We start from the raw sequence: 26923 nt of genomic DNA, 5'->3' as shown, positions 1-26923 counted from the left end.
TCTGAGCTAGAGGTGCACAGCTACAGAGTTCTAGAGACACTGCATGGCATGAGTACTGATGTGTGTTCAGAATCAATGGGAAGTCTGAATAGGGATTTTGTTGTTTTCTTATCATAGAATCACAGAAGGTTAGGGTTGGAAGGGACCTCAACAGGTCATCTAGTCTAACCTCCGAAGCAGGGCCAATCCCCAATTTTTGCCCCAGATCCCTAAAGGGTCCCCTCAAGGGTCAAACTCAAACTCACAACCCTGGGTTTAGCAGGCCAATGCTCAAACCACTGAGCTATCCCTCTCCCCTATCCCTCCCCTGTTCCTGCATTATTTCTTCCATTAAGTTAGTCTAACAGCAATGAGCAGGCTGTCCACAGAAAATAAATTACCTGTTTAACCTAGGAAGAGGTGGTAATGAAATGTTCAGGAGGATCCCTCAGCTTTTTTTCTCAAATAGGAGAGGTGGATCATCTTTTTTGGTCTAAAATTAATATTAGTAATATCTAGTGTGTATTCATTTGAATGAGATCCATATGGCCTCATCTCTCATTGAATAAATGGCCAATAATCAACTTTTTTTAAACTTTGCATTTTATTTTCCCATTAAAAGTTACATAGATACACTAAAAGCCCATGCAGTCATTAAATTATAAGGCAGAAGAATAGTAAAGATCTGAAACTCTCAAGTGTAATACAATAAACTTCACAGAAAGAAGAAAGGAATGTCCCAACACAGAGTTAAAAGTACTACAGACCAAACTAGTCAGGTCAACTAGTGAGCAGTTCAGGCAAATAACAGCACATCTAGAACAAATTCATCCCTTGGTGTAATTAGTCCTATTGTCATGATGAGCAATGTCTGTCCTCCAGTTTCATGTGGCATTTAAGGCAAGCAGGTGAATTCCTTTGTGCAAGAAAGAGAGAGAGATGCTCCCTATGTTGCAAGCAACCTCAGTTTACCAAGCACCCAATTCAGGATGTGTTCCCCAATTTTTATTGCTACCCAAAGCACATGATCAGATCCAGAAGGGAAAAATAAGTCTAAATGTATTGAGTGAGAAGTATAATGCGCAACGTCTTTTGGGGTAAGATTTTCAAGCATGCCTAAGTGATTTAGGCAGAAGTCCCACTGAATTTAATCTCCTATGTCATTAAATTGCTTCTAAATCCTGTCCTCGGAAACTAAAAGCAGCACTTACAAGATGACTGGAGTTGAGCAAGATTTATGTTGTGCATGTGTTAGCTGCAAGTTGTGAACATGTAGGAATGAGATTAGCTGATTTTGCTATTTAATATCTCTGCTCAAAACTATGTCCTGGAGTAACTAAATGTTTTTAACAAGTTGTAAATAAAGTAGACTTTGTCTATCTATTTTTTCCACAAAAAAGCAATAGCTCACTTCTTGGGTTGACTCCTGCTCCTGTGTGTTCAAAAGTAACAACAAATGAAATTAAAGAAGATTTCAAGAACCCCACAGAGATAGCCCAATACCTTTAAACATTTAAATGATTAACACAAAAGCAATTATACAGCTGCATAATCCCCACAGATGTTTATTTGATTAGCAATAATGTGGCAGCTGTGTAATCAGAATACTTGCATAGAAATTAGGTAGCATCTGTACTATTAATATTGTAAAGAAGATATAATATATAGGTAGGTAGAATTTTGTTTTATTTCTTCATTTGCTTCATGAAGAAAGCTGGGTCCAATTTAATTTGCATTGGAAATACAAGTAATAATTCTGCCTTATTAAATTTACAATATTGAACCAGACCCTCAGCTGTGTAAATTAGTGTAATCCACTGAAGTCATGCCAGTTTACACCACCTAAAGATTTGCTCTCATGATTATAAATTAATTTTGTTAATGGAAAGAATGCATTAATGCACAAACATTAATAAATAATAATAATGTATAGAACCTATTTAGGATTTTAAATGAGCAAAGCATATTACAGACTTTAACTGATTAACTGAAACTTTCATCATACACTTGAAAATAGTTCTCTTCTAATGAACTGATTTTAATATTTCTTGCTGGGATTTTCAAAGGAGTCCAAGAGAATTATGTACACAAATCCTACCGCGATTCAATAGGATTTGGAAATCTGAATTCCTTAGGCTCCTTTCAAAATCCCAATCTCTGCAATTTGTGGAGGCAAAAATCAGGCAATATACAAAAAGGTCAATGAATGGAATGGATACATTCTGAAAAGAAAGCGACATGGTAAATTAATCTTATATGTGTGTGGCTGGAGCTCAAATGTTTAGTTTGTCCCCTGTTGAAACATCCATCCAACTCACTGACATTGCTTCTCATCTCTTGTATTTTAGGCTTGCTCTTCTAAGCACTTCTTCCTACGGACTACGCACGTACAAGAACCATAGGGAGTCTCCACTGGGACCAGAACCTGAACATAAATGACATACACATAAATAATTCTTCTCCAGCTGGAGTATCCATTAGCTTCAGAGGTATCATAGAACTAAAATCAATATTCATTAGAACCTGAGGGTACTCAACCCATCATAAGATCAAGCCCACAGGGACTATTCCTGATATTACTGAAGTCAATGGGAGATTTGTTATGGACTTAAATGGGAGCAGGAGCAGACCTATACTGGCTATTCAAAGGATGCCAGGATAAGAGTAGTGGGGGAAGGGGACTCAGACCTGAAGAGAACAGAGAACAAGGGAAGACTAATCCATTCCTCTATCAAAAGTGGCAATCATAAAATCAAATAGCCTGATTATCTTCTCACTTATACCCAGTTTGCATCAGTGTAACTTCATTAGGTCGGCTCCTCAGCTGGACCGGGGCAGTCCAAGAGTCACTGAGAGAAAGGTGTATAAATGTTTTACACCACCTTCCATCCTTGCCCCCCACAAAATTGTGAGTTGTACCCAGTTTTAACTTGTTCCCAGCTGCAACAAAATATCAGAGGGGTGTTCTGGCAGCTGGGTAGTTCTGGAATAAATTCATAGATACCAAGACAAGAAGGGGCCATTGTGCTAATCTAGTCTGACCTCCTGTATAACACAGGCCGTAGCATTTCTCCAAAATAATTCCTAGAGCATATCTTTTCAAAAAACATCCAATTTGATTTAACAATTGTCAGCAATGGAGAATCCACCATGACCCTTGGTAAATTGTTCCTATGGTTAATTACCCTCACTGTTATAAATGTACACCTTATTTCCAGTCTGAATTTGTCTAGCTTCAACTTCTAGCCACTGAGTTGTGTTATACCTTTCTCTGCTAGACTGAAGAGCACATTATTAAAAATTGTTTCCTACGTAAATACTTGTAGACTGTAATTAAGTCACCACTTAACTTTGTCTTTGTTAAGCGAAACAGACTGAGCTCTTTGAGTCCATGTGTATGTCCACACTACCGCTTATGTCGGCATAACTTATGTTGCTCAGGGATGTGAATAAACCATGCCAACATAAGCGCTCATCCCGCCGACATCATTTCTGCTGTTCATGGAGGTGGTTTTATTATGCTGATGAGAGAGCTCTCTCCCTTTGGCATAGAGCATCTTCACCAGAGGCACGGCAGCGGCGCAATTCCACTGCTGCAGTGCTGTATGTGTAGACATGGCCTCTCCCAGGATTGCATTAGCTCTTTTGGCCACAGTCTCACACAGGGAGCTCATGTTCAGCTGATTATCCACCCGGACCACCAAATCTTTTTCACAGACATTGCTTCCCAGGATAGAATCCCCCATCCTATAAATATGGCCTACATTATTTGTTCCTAGATGTATACATTTATGTTTAGTCATATTAAAATGCATATGGTTTGCTTGCGCCCAGTTTACCAAGCGATCCAGATCGCTCTGAATTAGTGTTCTGTCCTCTTCATTATTTGCAGTTCCCCCAATTTATGAATTATTTGCAAACTATCAGTGGGGATTTTATGTTTTCTTCCAAGTCATTGATAAAAATGTTGAATAGTGTAGGGCCAAGAACCGATCCCTGTGGGACTCCACCAGAAACAGACAGACTCAGTCAAGATTCCTTGTTTATAACTGTATTTTGAGACTTATCAGTTAGTACTGCAGTGCTCTGGCCACACCCCCTTTCCTTCACCAGTCAATCCACTGGCCCTACATCACCAGAGGGAGTGCATAGGAAGCCAGTTAAACTAGTTTTATGACCCCTTTGCAAGACCAGAGCAGTACAAATGAGCCACACTGGGGTCAAGAATTGGCTTGCTGACCTCAATGACTTTACTTTCAATTTACAGCAGTATAAGTGAGAAGAGATTGAACTTTATCGACAGAGAAACTTCCCTTTCCCCCACCCTTAGCCTCATAATGTGATGATTGATTCCTTAATTCTATTGTACAGAAGTTATCTGGGTACTGTGCCTGTTGCGGTGGATTGGGTTTTTTAGATGATTCTGTATATTTAATGTTTTAAACATCTCCTCACCTCCTTTTCATTGGTCAATCCCAGTTTCTTCAAGTCTGTGAAGAAATAGTGAATGTTGTTCAAGATGACTTCAGTCTCCTCTATCTGAAACCATAAAATTGGTGTCCACAATTTGTCACACTACTTTCAAACATGACAATCTAATACATTTTCCATTAGCTGTAAATGTAAGCAGGGGAATGGTCCCGCTATTGTGGGGAACCTTTCTGACTTTTGCACTACCCTGGTGAAATGGGCTAGTGGAAGGATTTGAGTCCTCGCTTCCACTTTCTTTACCCAGAGGCCTCCCTGCCCTCGAGGACTCCCCTTCCACTCTCCTGTCTGGCAGAGTCATTGTAACCCCAACAAAACTGGGCCCAGGATTTCTGGGGGGCTTGACCCCCAACCTTGCTGTGGTCACCTAGGACAGGGGCTAGAGTGTCCCCACTCCAGGGTACTCTCTCTGCACTGGACACTTCCCTGACCCACTGATCACTGCATACAATTTAAAGCAAATACATTTAATCAGCAATTAGTTTAAAAAGGAATAAGGAAAAATGGGAAAGGTTAAAGGAAAACACATCACCACGCTCTGTGGCAGGGAACATCACAAACAGTGTCTCTGGAATATCAGGGCAGTTCACAGTCTGTTTCTTGTAGCTCCCAGGCCTCCTCAGGCCCTGGCTGTGCTGCAGGGATGCTGTGGGTTGGACACTCGGTCTGGCGGCGGCCACACGCTCTCAGGCTCTAGGTGGCAGGACCCTTCTTCCGAGTTTTGCCCCTTTCTCGTTAGGGTTACGATCCCCCTCCAAGTCTGGCCTACAGGGCCTCTTGGCTGGGGGCATCTCCCTGCGCTAGGCCCACTGCCCAGGGTCCCCTTCACTCTCCCCAGCTGCTCACCGCACCCGGGTCCGGACTGCTCCAGCCCCACGTCCACCACACTGTCTCAGCACTACTGCTGCTCTGCCTCCAGCTCCCTGGGCTGCTTCTTTGGCCCCTTGGCCTCTGGTTGCTACAGCTCTCCTCCCACGGCAGGTCGCTCTCTTTGGGCTGTGTCTCTGGCTCTGTGGCCGCGGCTCTGCTCCCAGCACAGGGACTGCTCTCTCTGGGCTGCTTTTCTGGCCCCCCTGGATCTGGCACAGCTTTGCTCCCCAACTCAGCTTGGGCCCCCGCTTTCTCCCTAGCTCAGCCCCACTCTGTCTGACCCAGGCAATTCCAGCTTGCATGAAGGACTGGGCCCTCCCTGGCCTCCTGACTCCCTGATTAGCCTGCCTCCCCTGTCAATCAGGCTGACCTGGAGCATTGGCCTCTTTCCTTTTGATACTGGGAGCTAGTCAACCAAAACACCCTCACTGAATATTAGTAAGGGGACAACAGTCCCCTTACATAAAGAAAAACAGCTGAATGATCACAAAAGGAAGGGGAGCGCAGAGGATAAAATAGACCGATTTTAGAAATACTTGAACATTATTCTGTAGCATTTTTTCTTTTTCTTTCTGAGCCTACTCCTGTGAAGTGCCCTTCTGAGCCTACTCGAGTGCTCTTTACTGCCATTATCTTAACAGGACGTGCTCTGCACCTCACCAGGTTGGTATTTTGTGTGCATGCTCAGTTTTCAAAAATGGCTAGCTGCGTCTTCTGGCAGTTTCATGTTTTACTTAGTTTATCTAGACCAGTTCACGTATAACTCACATGGGCTCAGTCTGAACTTCTTGGTGGACCCCATGACTGTATTTATTTTATGAGCTAAATATTAAATGGTGAAAAAGATACCTGAGGAACTCTTGCCAGGATGAGCTTCTGAATATTGTTGACAGTCTTCTGGTAAGAGGGTGAGTATTCCCCACACTCAGGTGGCCCAGAAAATGCCTCAAGGACACACTCATGAACAATGCCCCTTAAAAATATTGTATGAAAGTAAAGATCTAAAATTACCAATGAAGCATTTCATTAATTGTCATTTTGCTTGCCTTTTTTCTCTCTAATATTTTGTTTAGTTATGATTGTAGTTTTCTGCATCTTCCTAACACCAGATATGACACAGGGTTTATACTACCACTCCCCTGCTCCTTCCCCCAATTTCTCCCCAGCCTCCCTACCCCCAGTCTTACAGTTCTGCAAATAAGCATTTTATTTAAGGTATTTAACAAATTTGATGCAACTTCATATTTTGCAGAGGTGCTCTGTATTCAAATAAGAACTACCCAGATCATCAACTGGTGTAAATTGACACAACTCCACAGTGGATCTAAGCCAGTTTACACCTACTGACAATCTACCACTCAGAGCCTTATTTTCAGAAACACTTGAACACTCACAACTTCAGCTGAAGTCAATGGGAGCTGTGGGTGCTCAGCAGCTGTGAAAATCAGGCCTAGAGAATTTAAATAAGGCAGTTTTAATGGTAACAAAAAGCAAACTGTGGTTGCTTTTTGGGCACGGTCTGTGCAGTGCTTACTGCCTGTGGAAGGTTTTTTGTTTGTTTGTTTTTAGAGGGAGTTTAGGATAATATATTTGCTAGCAGATGTAATTCAATTCAATACGTACCATATCCAGTCAAAGTCAATATCTTGGCACTCGCCATAGCACCACTTGCAGAATAATTCTGCACTTAAAACCCTATCTGTCGTCTCAGGCAGTGTGGTGTATTTGTCCCTGAAGAAGCCTTCAAAGCCAGACTGTGTTGTTTTCTTAAGTTTCAGATCTTTAATTCCAGAAGAAATAAGCGGACAACCTGTGATCCAAAAATATAAGAAGGAAAGGGTGAGCTCCAATTCATGCAGGGAGATGGGAACTCTTTGGCGGGGGTGAGGTCAGTTCCATAGCCATGCAGCATTCACCCAAAGCTGCATTTGTTTGTATTTGTGTGATACTTAGGTATTGTTAAAAATTATTTTCTGCACACACTTAGGTAACTTCTAAACATTAGAAGTTAGCATTTGATCCTGAAAGGTGCTAAGCCCTTACTCTAAAGAGAGGCACACTCCTGATACAAGCCCCATTAAAGTCAATAAGAGGATCATAACTATCACAGTATCAGCCAAATTTCTTGACTTTTTAATTTGAGAAGATTTTTTGAATGAGAGGAAACTTAAGGAGCTTGGCTTGTTTAGCCTAACAAAACAAAGGATGAAGGGAGATATGATTGCTCTCTACAAATACATCAGAAGGATAAACACCAGGGAAGTTTATTGTAAACACCATGAGTTATTTAAGTTAAGGACCAATGGTGGTGCAATGGATATAAATTGGATAAGAACAAGTTTAGGTTTGAAATTTGATGAAGGTTTTTAACCTTCAGTGCTTTCCAAGGGCTGTGGTGAGGGCAAAAAACCTAACTTGTTTTAAGACTGCACTTCGCAAGTAAAGGGAGTGGAAGGTATGATGGCATTGCTTGCAACAGCATATGGCCCATCTGCAACAGCTATTAGCAAATATCTCCAGAGGCCAGATATGGGACACTAGAGGGGAGGGCTCTGAATTACTACAGAGATTTCTTACCCGGGCCTCCACATGCTCAGGGTCTAACTGATGATTTCAGTACTTGAGTAACTCAGCCAGTGTTTATGGACCTGCTACAGGAGTGGGTGGGTGAAGTTCTATGGGCCTGCAATCTGCAGGAGGTCAGACTAGATAATCATGATCATGATTCTGGCCTTAAAGTCTGAGTCTGTGACCACCTTGGGATGTTTCAGATGTCTAATCCTTTTGATTGTTTTGTTTCACTATAGGACGAAGATTTTTCTGAGCAAGAGAAGCTAGTTTTGTTTGATCTCAGGTAACAATTAAACCTCTTTCAGGTTTGAATGGTTGATCTGTCAAAAGGCTTTCCATTAAGATGCTTAAGAATGATTACTATTGACAGTTGAGAGGTATTTCATTTTTTTAAGCCCTGGAGAAGCACATGCCCCATATACATAGCAATCTGATATATGTAAAGCATGCGACACCAACCTTGCAACTACACCAAGATGTCTCCAAAACTGAGACGCTACAGGTCCAAAAGGGAGTCTGTTCTTCTAAACCAGATAAGGATAAATTTCTTTCTGCTGGTAGGGATTGGATGGCTCAGGGCAATGGCAATGGGGTATAGTCTTTGAAAGGTGCTTACACTCTGAAAAATGATTGTGTAAAAATGGCATCGTGAGTAGAGGATGGTTGGAAGTTTTCCATCAAAACTGTTTTTTAAGATAATTGAGTTTTCAACAAAACAAAATTTGTCATGAAAACTGCTCCACATAAAATACTGAGATTTTGTTGCACCATTTTTGCAGAAAAACAAAAATATGTTTTTGTGTCAGGAGTTTTGGGGGGAGGTGGGGTTGTTTGTTTGTTCTACCAAAATTTGACATTTTTATATAAAAATAATTTCTCACCAATTCTAATCATGAGATCTATTTTATTCTATCTCAATGATTTTCACATTTTCTATCATCTTAAGCACATTACAATAATTTCTGAGCTCTTATGCAATGTTTATCAATACCCTATTTTATGCTATTACTATTACTCTCTCCAGTGGGGTCGGTGCCACTAGAGGGGACAGAAAACCACACTCAGGTGGTGTGTCGGTTACATACTTCCCCTAGCTGAGGAAGCGCGTTCCAAGCTTCAGAGACTTCCCAGTTGAAACCCTGGTCAAGCCCCCCTTTGTAATACTAACAGACCCTGGTCATTGGCAGGTGGGATCGAACTGGTGGCCTCTGGAGCTTAGTGCATGAGCCTCTACTGGATGAGCTAAAAGCCATGTGGCTGTTTGCTAAGGCTGTAGAGCAAATTTGTTAATCTCTCTCTCTGTCTCTGCCTCTACATGGGACAGAACACCACACCCAGGAGGTGTGTGGGTTACAGAATCACTGCCCAGGAGGCTGTGGCCACCAGAAAACCCCCTGGTAGCCATATGGCCAATTTCTTTCCAGGTCTAACAAAACTGTGAAACACAGAGGAGATTGGATGTTTCATAGGATTGGTAATGGGCTACAGAGCCTTTTATCTCTAGGTTACAAGTTTGAATCCAGCCTCAGTCATCAGCAATTAAAGGTTGCTACTATCTGGTGGTGGTTGTTCAGTAGCTAAGGAGTCTCTTGTTAGTATTTGTATCAGAGTAGTGCCTAGAAACTGTAGTCCCGTTGTGCTTTACACTATAGCAATCTCAATCCAGTTCCCAGCATTACATCCCCATGTCACCCAAAATACCAACACATTTGGCTCTAACTGGCACTCTTGTTGGCAGTCACAGCAATTAACTGGAACTTATACATTCAGATTAGTAGTCAGACACATAATATCCTAATTTACATATGCAAATACAGCCTTAAATCCTGCATTTCTTGAGCATTCCAAAATTCTGACTGAAGTCAATGGACGTTTTGGTTATGCAAGAAATGCACTATTTGCATGCACACATTTGAATGTTTACACATGAAAAATTTCTTGGACAGAGGTATGGGTGCAATTTTAGAGGTTCGGCTGAGGTCCTTCTGACAATTGGGCCTGATTTGTAATTGCATCTTTTTAAAAATAAAGCCAGGGCATATCCATGGGCTTTGTAGTGTTAATGCAAACTAGGTGGTTGGACTTAAATTCTCTGTCTTTGGATGGATATTGACTGTTAGAGTAATACTAATAGTCAGATTGTAGGCTATACTAGAATATATTGGTTTAAGCAGCTTATTTTCAGAAGACAGTTAAATCCTGTGAGTTTATAAAGTATTAGTGCTTTGTAAACAATTGTTATTGTTATGTGTTTAGAATAACTCTATAAATATAACTCTGGATCCCACATTACTTTTTCACCCGTGATTCTGTGAACAAAGACACAGGATCAGATCCATAGTAAAAACTTTGTATGTGCTGCTTTCTATGTTTTACCAGTACGAGGAACCTTTGATTGTGTCCTAAGCCCTTTAACTCCTGCTACTATCCCTTAGCCTGTCTGTTTTGAATCAATATAAGAACACAAGAATGGCCATAGTGGGTCAGACCAAAGGTCCATCCAGCCCAGTATCCTGTAAACCGACAGTGACCAATGCCAGGTGCCCCAGAGGGGGTTAACCTAACTGGTAATGATCAAGTGATCTCTCTCCTGCCATCCATCTCCACCCTCTGACAAACAGAGGCTAGGGACACCATTCCTTACCCATCCTGGCTAATAGTCATTAATGGACTTAACCTCCATGAATTTATCCAGTTCTCTTTTAAACTCTGTTATAGTCCTAGCCTTCACAACCTCCTCAGGCAAAGAGTTCCACAGGTTGACTGTGCGCTGTGTGAAGAAGAACTTCCTTTTAGTTTTAAACCTGCTACCCATTAATTGCATTTTGTGGCCCCTAGTTCTTATATTATGGGAGCAAGTAAATAACTTTTCCTTATTCACTTTCTCCACACCACTCATGATTTTATATACCCCTATCATATCCCCCCTTAGTCTCCTCTTTTCCAAGCTGAAAAGTCCTAGCCTCTTTAATCTTTCCTCATATGGGACCCGTTCCAACCCCCTAATCATTTTAGTTGCCCTTTTCTGAACCTTTTCTATTGTCAGTATATCTTTTTTGAGATGAGGGGACCACAACTGTACGCAGTATTCAAAATGTGGGCATACCATGGATTTATATAAGGGCAATAAGATATTCTCGGTCTTATTCTCTATCCCTTTTTTAATGATTCTTAACATCCCATTTGCTTTTTTGACTGCCGCTGCACACTGTGTGGACATCTTCAGAGGACTATCCACGATGACTCCAAGATCTTTCACCTGATAAGTTGTAGCTAAATTAGCCCCCATCATATTGTATGTATAGTTGGGGTTATTTTTTCCAATGTGCATTACTTTACATTTATCCACATTAAATTACATTTGCCATTTTGTTGCCCAATCACTTAGTTTTGTGAGATCTTTTTGAAGTTCTTCACAGTCTGCTTCAGTCTTAACTGTCTTGAGCAGTTTAGTATCATCTGCAAACTTTACCACCTCACTGGTTTATCCCTTTCTCCAGATCATTTATGAATAAGTTGAATAGGATTGGTCCTAGGACTGACCCTTGTGGAACACCACTAGTTACCCCTCTCCATTCTGAAAGATTTACCATTTATTCCTACCCTTTGTTCCCTGTCTTTTAACCAGTTCTCAATCCATGAAAGGATCTTCCCTCTTATCCCATGACAACTTAATTTACGTCAGAGTCTTTCGTGAGGGACCTTGTCAAAGGCTTTCTGGAAATCTAAGTACACTATGTCCACTGGATCCCCCTTGTCCACATGTTTGACCCCCGAACTCTAATAGATTAGTAAGACATGATCTCCCTTTACAGAAACCATGTTGACTTTTGCACAACAATTTATGTTCTTCTATGTGTCTGACCATTTTATTTTTTACTATTGTTTCAACTAATTTGCCCAGTACTGACGTTAGACTTACCAGTCTGTAATTGCCAGGATCAGCTCTAGAACCCTTCTTAAATATTGGTGTTACATTAGCTGTCTTGCAGCCACTGGGTACAGTTGTTGATTTAAAGAACAGGTTAAAAGCCATAGTTAATAGTTCCGCAATTTCACATTTGAGTTCTTTCAGAACTCTTGGGTGAATGTCATCTGGTCCCGGTGACTTACTACTGTTAAATTTCTCAATTAATTCCAAAACCTCCTCTAGTGACACTTCAGTCTGTGACAATTCCTCAGATTTGTTACCTATAAAAGACGGCTCAAGTTTGGGAATCTCCCTAACATCCTCAGCCGTGAAGACTGAAGCAAAGAATTCATTTAGTTTTGCTGCAATGACTATCATCTTTAAAAAGAAAAGGAGTACTTGTGGCACCTTGGAGACTAACCAATTTATTTGAGCATAAGCTTTCGTGAGCTACAGCTCACTTCATCGGATGCATACTGTAGCTGTAGCTCACGAAAGCTTATGCTCAAATAAATTGGCTAGTCTCCAAGGTGCCACAAGTCCTCCTTTTCTTTTTGCGAATACGACTAACACAGCTGTTACTCTGAAACCTATAATCTTTAAGTGCTCCTTTTGTATCTCGATCATCCAGGGGCCCCACTGGTTGTTTAGCAAGTTTCCTGCTTCTGATGTACTTAAAAACCATTTTGTTATTACCTTTTGAGTTTTTGGCTAGCTGTTCTTCAAACTCCTTTTTGGCTTTTCTTATTACGTTTTTATATTTAATTTGGCAGTGTTTATGCTTCTTTCTATTTACCTCACTAGGATTCGACTTCCACTTTTTAAAAGTTGCCTTTTTATCTCTTACTGCTTCTTTTACATGATTCTTAAGCCACGGTGGCTCTTTCTTAGTTCTTTTACTGTGTTTTTTAATTTGGGGTATACATTTAAGTTGAGCCTCTATTATGGTGTCTTTGAAAAGTGTCCATGCAGCTTGCAGGGATTTCACTCTAGTCACTGTATCTTTTAATTTCTGTATAACTAACCTCCTCATTTCTGCATAGTTCCCCTTTCTGAATTAAATGCTACAGTGCTGGGCTGTTAAGGTGTTCTTCCCACCACAGGAATGTTAAATGTTATTATATTATGGTCACTATTTCCAAGAGGTCCTGTTATAGTTACCTCTTGGACCAGATCCTGCGCTCCACCCAGCACTTGATGAAGAGTTGACTCTCCCTTTGTGGGTTCCTACCAGCTGCTCCAAGAAGCAGTCCTTTAAAGTATTGAGAAATTTTGTCTCTGCATTTTGTCCTGAGGTGACATGTACCCAGTCAATATGGGGATAATTGAAATCACCCACTATTATTGAGTTCTTTATTTTGATAGCCTCTCTAATCTCCCTTAGCATTTTATCATCACTATCACTGTCCTGGTCAGGTGGTTGATAACAGATTCCTACTGTTATATTCTTATTAGAACATGGAATTACTATCCATAGAGATTCTGTGGAGCATGTGGATTCATTTAAGATTTTTATTTCATTTGATTCTACATTTTCTTTTACGTATAGTGCCACTCCCCCCACCGCACGACCTGTTCTGTCCTTCCGATATATTTTGTACTCTGGAATGATTGTGTCCCATTGATTGTCCTCACTCCACCAGGTTTTTGTGATGCCTATTATATCAATATCCTCCTTTAACATGAGGCACTCTAGTTCACCCATCTTATTATTTAGACTTCTAGCATTTGTGTACAAGCACTTTAAAAACCTGTCACTGTTTATTTCTCTGCCCTTTTCTGATGTGTCAGATTCTTTATGTGAATGTTTCTCATCTGATCTGGCCCATACTTTATCCTTTTCCATCCTCTCCTCCTGACTAAAACCTAGAGAATCTCTGTGAATAGACTCTCCTCTAAGAGAAGTCTCTGTCCGGTCCACATGTGCCTCTGCAGCAATCTGCTTTCCCCTATCTCTCAGTTTAAAAACTGCTCTGCAACCTTTTTAATGTTAGGTGCCAGCAGTCTGGATCCACTCTGGTGGAAATTAAGGGAAATTAAGGAAGAAGTAATGATGCTGCTGGAAAATTATAAATTATTTACTCACCATTCTGACACTGTTCGACTTCACAAAAGCGAATTCCTTCAGGAACAAAGATAAAGGAATGGACATGGGGAACTCCATCCTACAGATTAAAAACACACATGAAAGTAAAACTGCAATGTACTATAGTATAACTTTTAAAAAATGAACAGAGAGAAACAATTATCCAGAATATATGTGCTGCATTACACTAGCATTTTTATATACCTGTTCTAGACGCCGCCATGGTACCTCTTGAATGTAGGCCTTGACATACACCACATGACAGTATGTTGAAATGAAGTGATTGCAGATATCCAGGGCAAATTGTTCTATAGTTTCAATCTAAGAAAACAAATAACATCTTAGAGGGCACCAGTTACGTAATGTATATTGGCATACAGGTCCAGATCACTGTAAATGTTGTGATAAAAATGGGTTTTGTGGCCAATATGGATGCCATTCAATTCTGGGTTTATAAAGACAATGTCTGTCTAACGCCTGAGCACAATGCATTCTAAATTGCAATAGGAGCTAAAAAGTCATGTTTTGTCAGAGATCCCTTAGTCCTTACGTAAAGTAGGACTCACACCAAGGAAAGGACAGAGCAAGCTAGAATCACTGGATTGAAGTCTAGTCACTACTAGAACCTGACCCTTAGAAGATAAAATGTCAAAACACTCTGGGTGAGTGCTCTGATTCAATAATAAGAACTGAACAAGGATAAAAGCTAAAGATGGGGTTTAATTAATTAGACTGAGAATTTGGTACACAGTGTGACATAATTAGGCTATTTAGAATTAGGACATTAAAAGACTAGCTGATGAAACTAAACTGAGGATAGTGATACTTACCTTCTTTGAAAAGCACTTTGAGATCGACTGATGGAAAGCACTGTATAAGAGCTAGGTATTATTTTTGTTGTTATTATTTATTATTTTATTAAAGAGTGCACCAGCTGTCCAAGGTACCCGAAGACAGGGGTGAAAACAGTGCTGGCTTTATCAGATAAAAGTCTGTCCGAAAACTAAAGAGGGGTCCAAATTCCAATATTCATATTCAGAATTGGATTCATACTTTTCCGAAGTTCAGGGGTATCAGACACAGGGGATCTGGCCTGATCAAATACAAAAAACATTCATGATAAGAGAGGTCAGCCAAGCCTAAAAATGTCTTCAATATATAAAATATAGATTATTCACATTTGTGCACCAAATACCAGATGAGAGAGTCTATTTTCTGTATGAAGAATTAGTACTGGAAAAAGAAAAGACCCGGTTCAAAATCTTGAAGGGAACCTTAGTGCCAAACTGGAAAGCAGACAGAAGAAGAAAAACAAATGAAAGAGAGTAGGCATTTTGATCTCACCCAAACTCTCTTCACCTTTTGCCTAGAAAAGAGCTTCTGGAACTGGATGAGTTTTGGAAGGGGACAGGACAGGACAATGAAAGAGGAAGGAGGATGGTTTGATATATGATGACAACAGAAAAGTAAGTACAATGGCTACTTCCAAGTAAATTCCAAGACAACATCACAAACACCAATCAGTACAATACTAAGTAGAAGAGTTTAAAAGAATACCCCGTTGCATTTTGCCAAAGCAATGACGGTGTTCTTCATGGTGTCAGTAGGGATAACAGCAGAATTGTCTCCCTGCGAGTATTCATTGACAGAATCCAGTCTAAGATGTACACAAGCTTCCACTTCTTTAATGCAGTGTTTCTTGCCATCTCTTCTAATGCGAAGAAGCTTGATCATGTTCTTTCCATACTCAGAATTTAAGATTTCCAGATCTTCATTCTGCAATAAGAACACATGCATTTTCTACTCAGGGGAGATCCCAGTTACAATGGAACCAGAGTCTGGCTTAGCTGGATCAAAGACCTGTTTCCTTATCAATAAATGGTGATATTTTTATTTCTGTGGTTACCTATGATAATTAAAATAAGTAATGGTGATGGTGTGAAATCTTGGCAGGAAGAAAGGAAACATTTTAAGAAGATACTATTATTAGTGTATTTAACATTTATATTGCAGTAGTGCCTAAAGACCTCATCTATTGTGGGCTTTGTTGCATTGGGCACTGTACAAACACCCCAGGTAATCTGTCTATAGTGTGGAACAAATGTTCTATTTGACACAGGGAGATATAACATACCACTACGGATATTAGGCCTGATGTACCACTATGTTACTCCTCATATATATATTGGCTGTGACTCCACTGAAATCAGTGCTAGGCTGAAATCAATGGAGTTACACCACCATAAAATGGGAATTACAACATTGCAGAATGAGGCCCATTATTAATTATTATTTTATTTTAATTTATTTTATTACTACTACTACTACTATTGTGGTAGGGCCCAGGGACCCCAATCATAGAACGGGACCACACTGTACTAGGCACTGTGCAAACACATTTAAAAAAAGACAGCCCCTGCCCCAAAGAGCTTACAATCTAAGTATAAGAGAAGAGACAACCAATTAATACAACAAATGGGGGAGAATAAGGAAATAATCAGACTGTGATGGAATATACGAACCGCACCCTGTCCTGGAAGGGGTTAAAGGATGGTACTGAGCCCTGCCCCTCCAGCCTTGCATGCTCCAACTGGAGACAGGGTTGAAAAGGGAGAAAACCCAGCTGTCAGGGTTCCTTCCCCACTCTGAACTATAGGGTACAGATGTGGGGACACACATGAAAGACCCCCTAAGCTTATTCTTACCAACTTACGTTAAAAACTTCCCCAAGGTACAAACTTTGCCTTGTCCTTGAACAGTATACTGCCACCACCAAGCGTTTTAAACAAAGAACAGGGAAAGAGACCACTTGGAGACGTCTTCCCCAAAATATCCCCCTGAAACCTCCACCCCCTTTCCTGGAGAAGGCTTGATAATAATCCTCACCAATTTGTACAGGTGAACACAGACCCAAACCCTTGGATCTTAAGAACAATGAAAAATCAATCAGGTTCTTAAAAGAAGAATTTTAATTAAGGAAAAGGTAAAAGAATCACCTCTGTAAAATCAGGATGGAAAATACTTTACAGGGTATTCAGATTCAAAACACAGAGGATCCCCCTCTGGGCAAAACCTTAAAGTTATAGAAAACAGGAATAAACCTCCCTCTTAACATAGGGAAAATTCACATAAAACAAAAGATAAACTAAACTACCTTGCCTGGCTTACCTATACTGGTTGCAATATTGGAGACTTGGATGAGGATGGGTTGGAGAAGATGGATTTCTGTCTGGCCTCTCTCAGTCCCAAGAGAGAACAAACACTTAAACAAAGAGCACAAACAAAAGCCTTTCCACCCCACCCCTCCAAGATTTGAAAGTATCTTGTTCCCTTATTGGTCCTTTGGGTCAGGTTAGCTGAGCTTCTTAACCCTTTACAGGTAACAGGATGTTGCCTCTGGCCAGGAGGGATTTTATAGCACTGTATACAGAAAGGTGGTTACACTTCCCTTTATATTTATGACACGCCCCCCCAAATCACAGATAGGGTGAAAAACTGGCTATGATTTCTTCCTGGAGCTCTAGGATAAAACAGAGTTAATAAGACACATTCATCTCTAAATATAGTACTAACTGTATAAAAACTAACAATATTTCCCACATCTTAAGGATGATTTGGACCAGTTGATTCTGGGAAACTTTCACGGGAGAGTGCATCAGCCACTTTGTTAGAAGCTCCTGAAATGTGTTGTATTTCGAAATCAAAATCTTGGAGAGCTAAACTCTACCGAATAAGTTTTTTGTTATTTCCCTTGGCAGTATGAAGCCACTGTAGCGCAGCATGGTCGGTTTGCAGGTGGAAACGCCATTCCCCAAACGTATGGGCATAGCTTTTCCCGAGCGTAGACAATGGCGTAACATTCCTTTTCACTGATTGGCCAGTGGCTTTCCCTCTCAGACAGCTTCTTGCTGAGAAACACAACAGGATGGAGCTCTTGATTTGGTCCTTCCTGCATTAAGACTGCTCCCACACCATACTCGGACGCATCTGTGGTTACTAGGAATGGTTTGTCAAAGTCTGGGGCCCTTAGCACAGCGGCAGACATGAGTGTTGCTTTAAGCTGGTTAAAGGACTTCTGACACTCTTCAGTCCACTGAACTGCATTTGGCTGTTTCTTTTTGGTTAGGTTAGTCAGTGGGGTGTCGATTTGGCTGTATTGCGGTACAAATCGCCTGTAATATCCGGCCAGGCCTAAGAAGGATTGGACCTGTTTCTTTGACTTTGGGACAGGCCACTTTTGGATAGCATCCACTTTGGCCTGTAGGGGATTGATCGTTCCTTGACCCACTTGGTGTCCAAGGTGAATCACTCTGTTTAGACCTATTTGACACTTCTTAGCCTTAACCGTTAGTCCTGCCGCCCTTATGCGCTCGAAGACTTTTTGTAGATGTTCTAGGTGTTCTGCCCAGGAATCCAAAAATATGGCCACATCATCAAGGTAGGCGACTGCATATTCTCCCAATCCCACTAGGAGACCATCTACAAGTTTTTGGAAGGTGGCGGGTGCATTCTGCAGCCCGAAAGGGGGCACATGAAATTCATACAGCCCAACACAGATTCATAGATATTAAGGTCAGAAGGGACCATTGTGATCATCTAGTCTGACCTCCTGCACAATGCAGGCCACAGAATCTCACCCACCCACTCCTGCGATAAACCTCTCACCTATATCTGAGCTATTGAAGTCCTCAAATCATGGTTTAAAGACTTCAAAGTGCAGAGAATCCTCCAGCAAGTGACCCGTGACATGTGTGACGAAGGCTGACCTTTCCTTGGAGGATTCATCTAGCAGTACCTGCCAGTACCCCTTGGTTAAGTCCAAGGTAGAGATGAACTGGGCCTGTCCCAGTTTCTCCAATAGTTCATCTGTGCGTGGCATTGGGTAGTTGTCTGAGCGAGTTACAGCATTTAGCTTACAGTAGTCCACGCAAAAACGTATCTCCCTATCTGGTTTGGGAACTAGAACCACTGGAGATGCCCATGCAGTCCAGGGGCGGGGGTGGGGGGCGGATTACACCCACCTGTAGCATATCCTGGATCTCCCGTTCTATAGCAGTTTTAGCTTGAGGAGACACCTGGGAAGGTTGGGCTCTAATTGGGTGAGCATTACCTGTGTCAATGGAGTGGTATGCCCATTCAGTCAGTCCTGGGGTGGCTGAGAACACTGGCACATAGCTAGTGCACAGCTCCTTGATCTGCTGTCGCTGCATACGCCCAAGGGTCATGGAGAGGTTCACCTCTTCCACGCCACCATCACTTTTCCCTTCGTAGTAGACACCTTCAGGCCACTCAGCGTCATCTCCTCCCTAAGCTGTAAACTGACAAACCTTTAATTCTCTGGAATAAAAGGGCTTTAGAGAATTAATATGGTACACCTTAGGCTTTTGGACTGAGGTGGGGAATGCTATGGGATAATTAACAGCTCCCAGGCGCTCTTGGACCGTGAATGGCCCTTCCCACGACACTTCCATTTTATGGGCCTGGAGCGCCTTTAAGACCATGACCTGGTCCCCTACTTTGAAGGACCACTCTCTGGCATGTTTATCATACCAGACTTTTTGCTCTTTTTGAGCATCTTTTAGGTTTTCTTTAGCAAGGGCTAAAGAGGTTCAGAGGGTGTTTTGTAGGTTGGTTACAAAGTCCAGAATGTTAGTTCTTGGAGAAGGTGTAAACCCCTCCCATTGCTGCTTCACCAACTGTAATGGGCCCTTAACCTCGTGACCATATACAAGTTCAAATGGTGAAAACCCTAACCTGGGATGTGGTACAGCTCTGTAGGCAAAGAGCAACTGCTGCAACACTAGGTACTAATTATTAGAGTGCTTGTTTATGAATTTAAGTATCATGGCCCCCAAAGTTCCATTAAACTTCTCCACCATGCCATTTGTTTGATGGTGGTAAGGGGTGGCAACCAAATGATTTATCCCATGAGCTTCCAAAAGGCTTTCCATAGTTCCTGCCAGGAAATTAGTTCCTGCATCTGTAAGGATGTTGGAGGACCAACCTACTCTGGCAAAAATGTCTGTTAGTGCCTGGCACACACTTTTAGCCCTGTTGTTGCTTAGAGCTACTGCTTCTGGCCATCGGGTGGCAAAATCCATGAAAGTCAGTATGAACTGCTTTCCTCTGGGTGTCTTTTTCGGAAAAGGACCCAGAATATCCACAGCTACTCACTGAAATGGAACCTCAATGATGGAGAGGGGCTTTGACCTGGTCTTGGTGTTTTCCCACTCTTTGGCATACCTTGCAAGATTGGACATAGGCAGAAACATCCTTGCCCATTCCCTCCCAGTGGAATGATCGCCGCAAATGGTCTTTGGTCCTGTTCACCCCAGGATGGCCACTAGGATGATCATGGGCTAAGCTCAAGAGCTTTCCCTGGTACTTAGTTGGAACTACCAACTGTCTCTGAGGATGCCAGTTTTCCAGGTGTCCACCAGAAAGAGTTTCCTTGTATAAAAGTCCTCTTTCTACAACAAACCAGGATCAATTAGAAGAGTTGAGAGGCAGTGGGTTGCTCCATGCCTCGGTCCAAGCTCTCTGGAGGCTTTCATCTGCTTCCTGTTCGGCCTGGAACTGTTCCCATAATGCTGAAGACATCAGTTCCTCAATGGATTGTGGACTTGGGCTTGGTCCCTCTGGAAGCGATGCAAGTGATGGGGCTGTTTCCGTTGGTGGTGAACCGCTCTCCACTGGTGCACTATGGGGTATTTCAGGCTCTGGCTGAGCCTCTTGTGTAGGGTCATTTGCTGCTGCTGCCAATGCAGGCTCAGTGGTGCCCTCTGGTGTTGGAGCTGTAGACGGGGTTGCAAGCACTGGACTCAGTGCTGTCAATGGTTCTGGTGCTGGTTGCTTCGCCAGTTTCGGTTCAGAGACTGGCTTTGGCTGGGTCTCTGGGACTGGATCCACTACGGACGTTGCAGTCGTTGGCAGGGGATCCAGTTCCACCACCACCACCTCCACCTGGGTCTCTGGTAACACAGACGGGGCCCTGCTGGAAGGCTCAGAAACAGGGATAGGTGTGGAAGCTTGCTTAGTCTGGCTGTGGGTGACCATACCCACCCTCTTGGCCAGCTTTACCTGGTTGGCCAAGTCTTCCCCCAGCAGCATGGGAATGGGATAATCATCATAGACTGCAAAAGTCCACATTCCTGACCAGCCCTTGTACTGGACAGGCGACTTGGCTGTAGGCAAATCGAAAGAGTTGGACTTGAAGGGTTGAATCGTCACTTGGGCCTCTGGGTTGATTAAGTTGGGGTCCACTAAGGATGGATGGATAGCTGACACCTGCGCTCCAGTGTCCCTCCATGCTGTAACCTTCTTCCCGCCTACACTCAGTTTCCCTTCGCTCTAAGAGTATCTGGGAGGCATCTGGGCCTGAGGACCTTTGGTGTGACCCTGGTGCAATGAACTGTAATCTGTTGGGGTTCTTGGGGAAGGTGGCCTTCACATGCCCTAGCTCATTACATTTAAAACATCACCCAGTTGATTGGTCACTAGGGCGAGGTGAGTTGCTGGAGAATGGTGTGGTGGGATGATAAGGTGTCTGAGGTTTTCCTTGGGATGTAGGTGGGTCCTTGGGTTGCCCCCGGTGATAGGGTTTTGTTTCGGGTTGCCCCTTCTGATATTTGCCCCAACTGCTCCTAGTTTTTTTTCTTTCTGCCACCTCCACCCATTTGGCTCCAATCTCCCCTGCCTCGATTACAGTTTTGGGCTTCCCATCTAGGAAGTACCATTCAATTTCCTCAGGAACACCCTCTGAGAACTGCTCCATTTGCATTAGGAAGGGCAACTCTTCTGGAGATTTAACACTTGCTCCTGATATCCAAGCATCCCAATATTTCACAATGTAGTAGGCATGTCGGGTAAATGACACATCTGGTTTCCACCTTAGGGCTCTGAACCACCGACAGGAATGCTCGGGTGTTAGCCCCATTCTGACTCTCGCCTGGGTTTTAAAATGTTCATAACTGTTCATGTGTTTCTTAGGCCGCCACGTCTGCTAAGGGTCCACTAAGCTGCGGCCTGAGCTCTACCATGTACTGGTCTGTAGAAATGCTGTACTCAAGGCAGGCCCTTTCAAAGTTTTCTAAGAAGGCCTCAGTATCATCACCTGCCTTGCAGGTGGGGAACTTTCTGGGATGGGAAGTGATACCTGGAGCAGGATTGCTAGGGTTGATTGGTATATTCTGCTGAGCCCTTGCCTTCTCCATCTCCAGTGCATGCTTCCTCTCTTTTTCTTTCTCCTCCATATCTCTCTTGTGGGCAGCTTCCTCTGCCTCCACCCTGGCTTTTTCTGCCTCCATATCCAAGCGCCTTAAGGCCATCTGTCTATCATGCTCTTTTTGTTTCTCTTCAGCTTCGAATCTGGCCAGCTCTAGTTTATTAGCTGCTTCACTGGTAGTCATTTTCCTGCTTTCTTGTGCTTCACTCTAGCTATACCCGAGAGTTAGGAAAAAAAAAAAAACTTGTGAATTTCCCTGCAGGAGGTTAACTACCCTGCCTTTAGGTAGAGAAAACTCCAGCTCAAAAAGAAAAATCCCTTTGTAAAAAAACCTAACACCTCTATCTCCAGGCAGACAGAAAACCCTCTACCTGCTCTCAGCTTAAAAAAACCCTCTTTGGGTCTGTGCTTTTGGTTCAAAATGATCTCTGGTTCAAAATGATCCCGCCGCTCTGCCACCATGTCAATGTTCCTTCCCCACTCTGAACTCGAGGGTACAGATGTGGGGACCTGCATGAAAGACCCCCTAAGCTTATTCTTACCAACTTACGTTAAAAACTTCCCCAAGGTACAAACTTTGCCTTGTCCTTGAACAGTATACTGCCGCCACCAAGCATTTTAAACAAAGAACAGGGAAAGAGACCACTTGGAGATGTCTTTCCCCAAAATATCCCCCCAAGCCCTACACCCCCTTTCCTGGAGAAGGCTTGATAATAATCCTCACCAATTTGTACAGGTGAACACAGACCCAAACCCTTGGATCTTAAGAACAATGAAAAATCAATCAGGTTCTTAAAAGAAGAATTTTAATTAAAGAAAAGGTAAAAGAATCACCTCTGTAAAATTAGGATGGAAAATACTTTACAGGGTATTCAGATTCAAAACACAGAGGATCCCCCTCTGGGCAAAACCTTAAAGTTACAGAAAACAGGAATAAACCTCCCTCTTAACACAGGGAAAATTCACATAAAACGAAAGATAAACTAATCCGCCTTGCCTGGCTTACCTATACTGGTTGCAATATTGGAGACTTGGATGAGGATGGGTTGGAGAAGATGGATTTCTGTCTGGCCTCTCTCAGTCCCAAGAGAGAACAAACACTTAAACAAAGAGCACAAACAAAAGCCTTTCCACCCCAGCCCCCAAGCTTTGAAAGTATCTTGTTTCCTTATTGGTCCTTTGGGTCAGGTGCCAGCCAGGTTAAGAAGAAGTTTTCTTCTTAACCCTTTACAGGTAACAGGATGTTGAGCACTGTATACAGCACTGTATAGAGAAAGGTGGTTACCCTTCCCTTTATATTTATGACACCAGCTCAGAAGGGAGAGGCTATGGAGGAAGACTACCTGGAAGGCTCCTGACAAATGTGCCAGAGAAGTCCCCCTGAGAGAACAGGGCTACATGTTGAGCCCAGTTGGGGCTGACAGTTTGGTTTATTTTTCTTTTTACCTTATCTGGGTCCAGAAGCCTAGAGAGGAAAGCAGTGGAAAGAAATGACACAACAAAAGTGACACACTAAAGTGCTGTGCTGTAACTGCTAGACCAAACTAAAAGGCACCTATTTCGCATTAATATATTCCTGTCTGACACATGACTACACAGAATTTCCTGGAGTGGCTCTGGATTTGTTTCCCTGTAGATGAGATCACAGTTTGTCCCTCACACTGGAGAGCCAAGTCACCCCATTGGCTCAGATCTGCACTAATATTTTCTGGCTTGCCCCTGAAAATTCATGAATTCAACAAGCCAAAAGGTGTCAAAATCCTTTTAAACCTCTCCCCATATTTGTAAAACAACAAAATATAAGCAGAAGCAGTAGGCTCTTGCATCATTTCAAAGCTGCTAACTCCCTGGAACCCACTTATTTCTTCTGCATTGGTTTCCTTCTACACATTAACTTGATTCATTTTTTTTCTGGTTGGCATTTTTCCCCCGTTACCTTTAAAAATATGTTTCTGACTTTCAGTAAGTGCTGAGGTTTCTAGTAACAACCCAACTAAGTATTTAAAAGAATGTATTATAATTATTATTAGTTATTATTTCAAAGTGTCCACAGTTGGGTGAATACTTCACCAAAAAGATGTAAATGACAGGTCCCCACTCCAAAGACCCTACATTCTAAGTGGTAGATCTGTCACACAAGTAAGGCTATAACATACACCAGGAAAGGAGATGGTCAGCAAAGACTGATGTTACTAATATATGAGGATATGATTACTCAAGTTAGTCATACAAACATCTCCTGCTCCAAAAAATGTGGGAAACGGTGGGAGGGATTTTGTGACACTACAGAAGTGGGTCTAAGTATGATTTGAATGGAGCAAGGATGGAGGCTTGATAAATGGATACACTTTGAAATCCATAGTGTAGTAAAGAAAGATTAGTGTGAAGGTGCAAGGTAACTTTCATTATAACAACCCACCCAGGACTTACCCAAAAATTATCTTTTGAGGCTAACATTTTCCACGCTTGGACCAAATCAGGCCAAGGGTGATTTTTTAAAAAAAACTATTCCACCTTTCAAAGTTACCCAAACAGTTGGGGGGTGTTATCTTTAAAAAGGAAATGTAACACTTTTTTATGCATGTGTGGCTGAAAAAATTATCAAAATGCAAAATTACATACTATATCTGTGGTTAGTCCTCAGTGAAATGAGTTTGAAAAGAAGACTTTTAAATAAAAAATAAGTAGTTTAAGTGAATTAGAGTGGCACAGAAAACCTGAAGACTTTCTGTTCTTGACTTGTGTGTATAAGGGCCCAATCCTGTAAAAAGAGCAGTAGCATTTACTACCATAAGTAGAGTCAATCACTTTGATGGCAGTGGAAGGTGTTTAACACTTCACAGCAGACACTCAGAGGTTTGTGAGATTAGGCCCAAAGGCTGTTGAAGCTGCTCAGCACTGCAGCTGTTCAGCAATGTATGTTTATTGCCATGAAACAATTCAACAAAAATGAAAACGTGTGGTTATGTCGGAAATTTTCATGGAGGCTTTTTAGTTTTTTGTCAGAAAACTGAAGGTCCCAGTGGTCAAAAAATAATAAAGCAAACCCCCAAAAACCCAAAATGTATACATAAATAAAAAGATCTGGTTTTCAGGGGTTAGATTTTTTTACGAAAACCAGAAAAAAATTGGTGAAAACTGAAATTTTCTCACAAAAATTACCATTTTATCAAAAGAACACTTTTTGTTGAAAAAAAAAAAAGTTTCAGTACAATATTTCAAGCCACTGTTCTCACCACCCTGTCACATGGAAGCCGTTAGAGAGACAATGCGGGTGAAGTAATATCTTTTATTGGACCAACTTCTGTTGCTGAGAGAGACCAGCTTTTGAGCCACACAGAGCTCTTTTTCAGGTCTGGGAAATGAACTCCCAGCAGCAAAATGCAAGGTGGAACAGATTGTTTAGCATAAGTAGCTCGCACATATTGTAAGGGACCATTTAATCAACACCAACAGAAGTAGGTCCAATAAAAGATACTACGTTAGCCACCTTGTCTCTCTGCTATCCTAGTACCGGCACAGCTACAAGTACACTGCATGGAAGCAATTGGCAGTGAAGGGCAATTAGCACCTTACAGCACTGAGGTTTCATTATAAATGAAACATTCCTCATTGCCTTCATTTTTCAACATCTATTCAAACTGTTTCAAAGAGGTAGCCGTGTTAGTCTGTATCAGTAAAAACAACAAGGAGTCCTTGTGGCACCTTAGAGACTAACAAATTTATTTGGGCATAGGCTTTCGTGGGCTAGAACCCACTTCATCAGACGCATGGAGTGGAAAATACAGGAGCAGGTATAAATACATGAAAAGATGGGAGTTGCCTTACCAAGTGTGAGGTCAGTCTAACGAGACAATTCAATTAACAGTAGGATACCAAGGCAGGAAAAATAACTTTTGTGGTGGTAATGAGAGTGGCCCATTTCAAACAGTTGACAAGAAGGTGTGGGTGATGGCAGAGGAAAATTAGTATGGGGGAAATTAAGTTTAGGTTTTGTAATGACCAAACCACTCCCAGTCTTTATTCAGGCCTAATGTGATGGTGTCCAGTTTGCAAATTAATTCCAGTTCTGCAGTTTCACATTGGAGTCTGTTTCTGAAGTTTTTTTGTTGAAGAATTGCCACTTTTAGGTCCGTTATTGAGTGACCAGGGAGACTGAAGTGTTCTCCTACTGGTTTTTGAATGTTACAATTCTTGACATCTGATTTGTGTCCATTTATTCTTTTGCGTAGAGACTGTCCAGTTTGGCCAATGTACATGGCAGAGGAGCATTGCTGGCACATGATGGCATATATCACATTGGTACATGTGCAGGTGAATGAGCCCCTGATGGTGTGGCTGATGTGATTAGATCCTATGATAGTGTCCCCTGAATAGATATGTGAACAGAGTTGGCAACGGGGTTTGTTGCAGGGATTGGTTCCTGGGTTAGTGTTTTTGTTGTGCGGTGTGTAGTTGCTGGTGAGTAGTTGCTTCAGACATCAAGAATTGTAACATTCAAAAACCAGTAGGAAAGCACCAGCACAGGTCTACAACAGTTCATGGAGCAGAGCAGATTGTCTGCAGGTTTGGCTAGAACAAGAAGCCCCCATGAATTTGGGATTTGAGGGGATTTGTGGGGGGCTAGGAAGTGGTGATATCTGCTGATTGTGCCAGCTTCAACACAGAGCTAAAAACTAAAGCAGCCATTCAGCTCTGATAATTTAATTCCTTTCCCCTGCCCCCGCCCCCTCTTCTGTTTGTCTGCCACACCCACTTGTTCTATCATTTTTTTACTTAGATGGTCAACTCACTG

At 42.1% G+C, this 26923-nt stretch overlaps 1 protein-coding gene across 2 annotated transcripts in view; it reads right to left on the bottom strand.

Annotated features, from left to right (window-relative positions):
* Positions 1 to 1950: 1950 nt before the first annotated feature.
* The window catches only part of LOC140916571 (uricase-like), a 42810-nt gene continuing 17837 nt past the window's right edge, over positions 1951 to 26923 (bottom strand). Inside the window, exons 1-8 of one of the 2 annotated variants that reach the window (XM_073358230.1) lie at positions 17073 to 17197; positions 15462 to 15680; positions 14109 to 14225; positions 13905 to 13983; positions 6961 to 7147; positions 6187 to 6310; positions 4435 to 4518; positions 1954 to 2404 (exon numbers count right to left, since the gene is read on the bottom strand). In XM_073358230.1, the coding sequence (XP_073214331.1) occupies positions 2324 to 2404; positions 4435 to 4518; positions 6187 to 6310; positions 6961 to 7147; positions 13905 to 13983; positions 14109 to 14225; positions 15462 to 15638 (849 nt within the window). In that variant the 5' untranslated portion in view covers positions 15639 to 15680; positions 17073 to 17197 and the 3' untranslated portion in view covers positions 1954 to 2323. Of the gene's footprint in view, positions 2405 to 4434; positions 4519 to 6186; positions 6311 to 6960; positions 7148 to 13904; positions 13984 to 14108; positions 14226 to 15461; positions 15681 to 17072; positions 17198 to 26923 lie in introns of those variants that run through there. The other variant, XM_073358229.1, reaches the window with a different exon arrangement.

The sequence above is a fragment of the Lepidochelys kempii genome, chromosome 8, assembly GCF_965140265.1.
Source record: "Lepidochelys kempii isolate rLepKem1 chromosome 8, rLepKem1.hap2, whole genome shotgun sequence".
In the NCBI taxonomy this organism is placed as follows: Eukaryota; Metazoa; Chordata; order Testudines; family Cheloniidae; genus Lepidochelys; species Lepidochelys kempii.
Note: the sequence above shows the minus strand (reverse complement) of the source record. Positions and strands in the feature narration are given on the sequence as shown.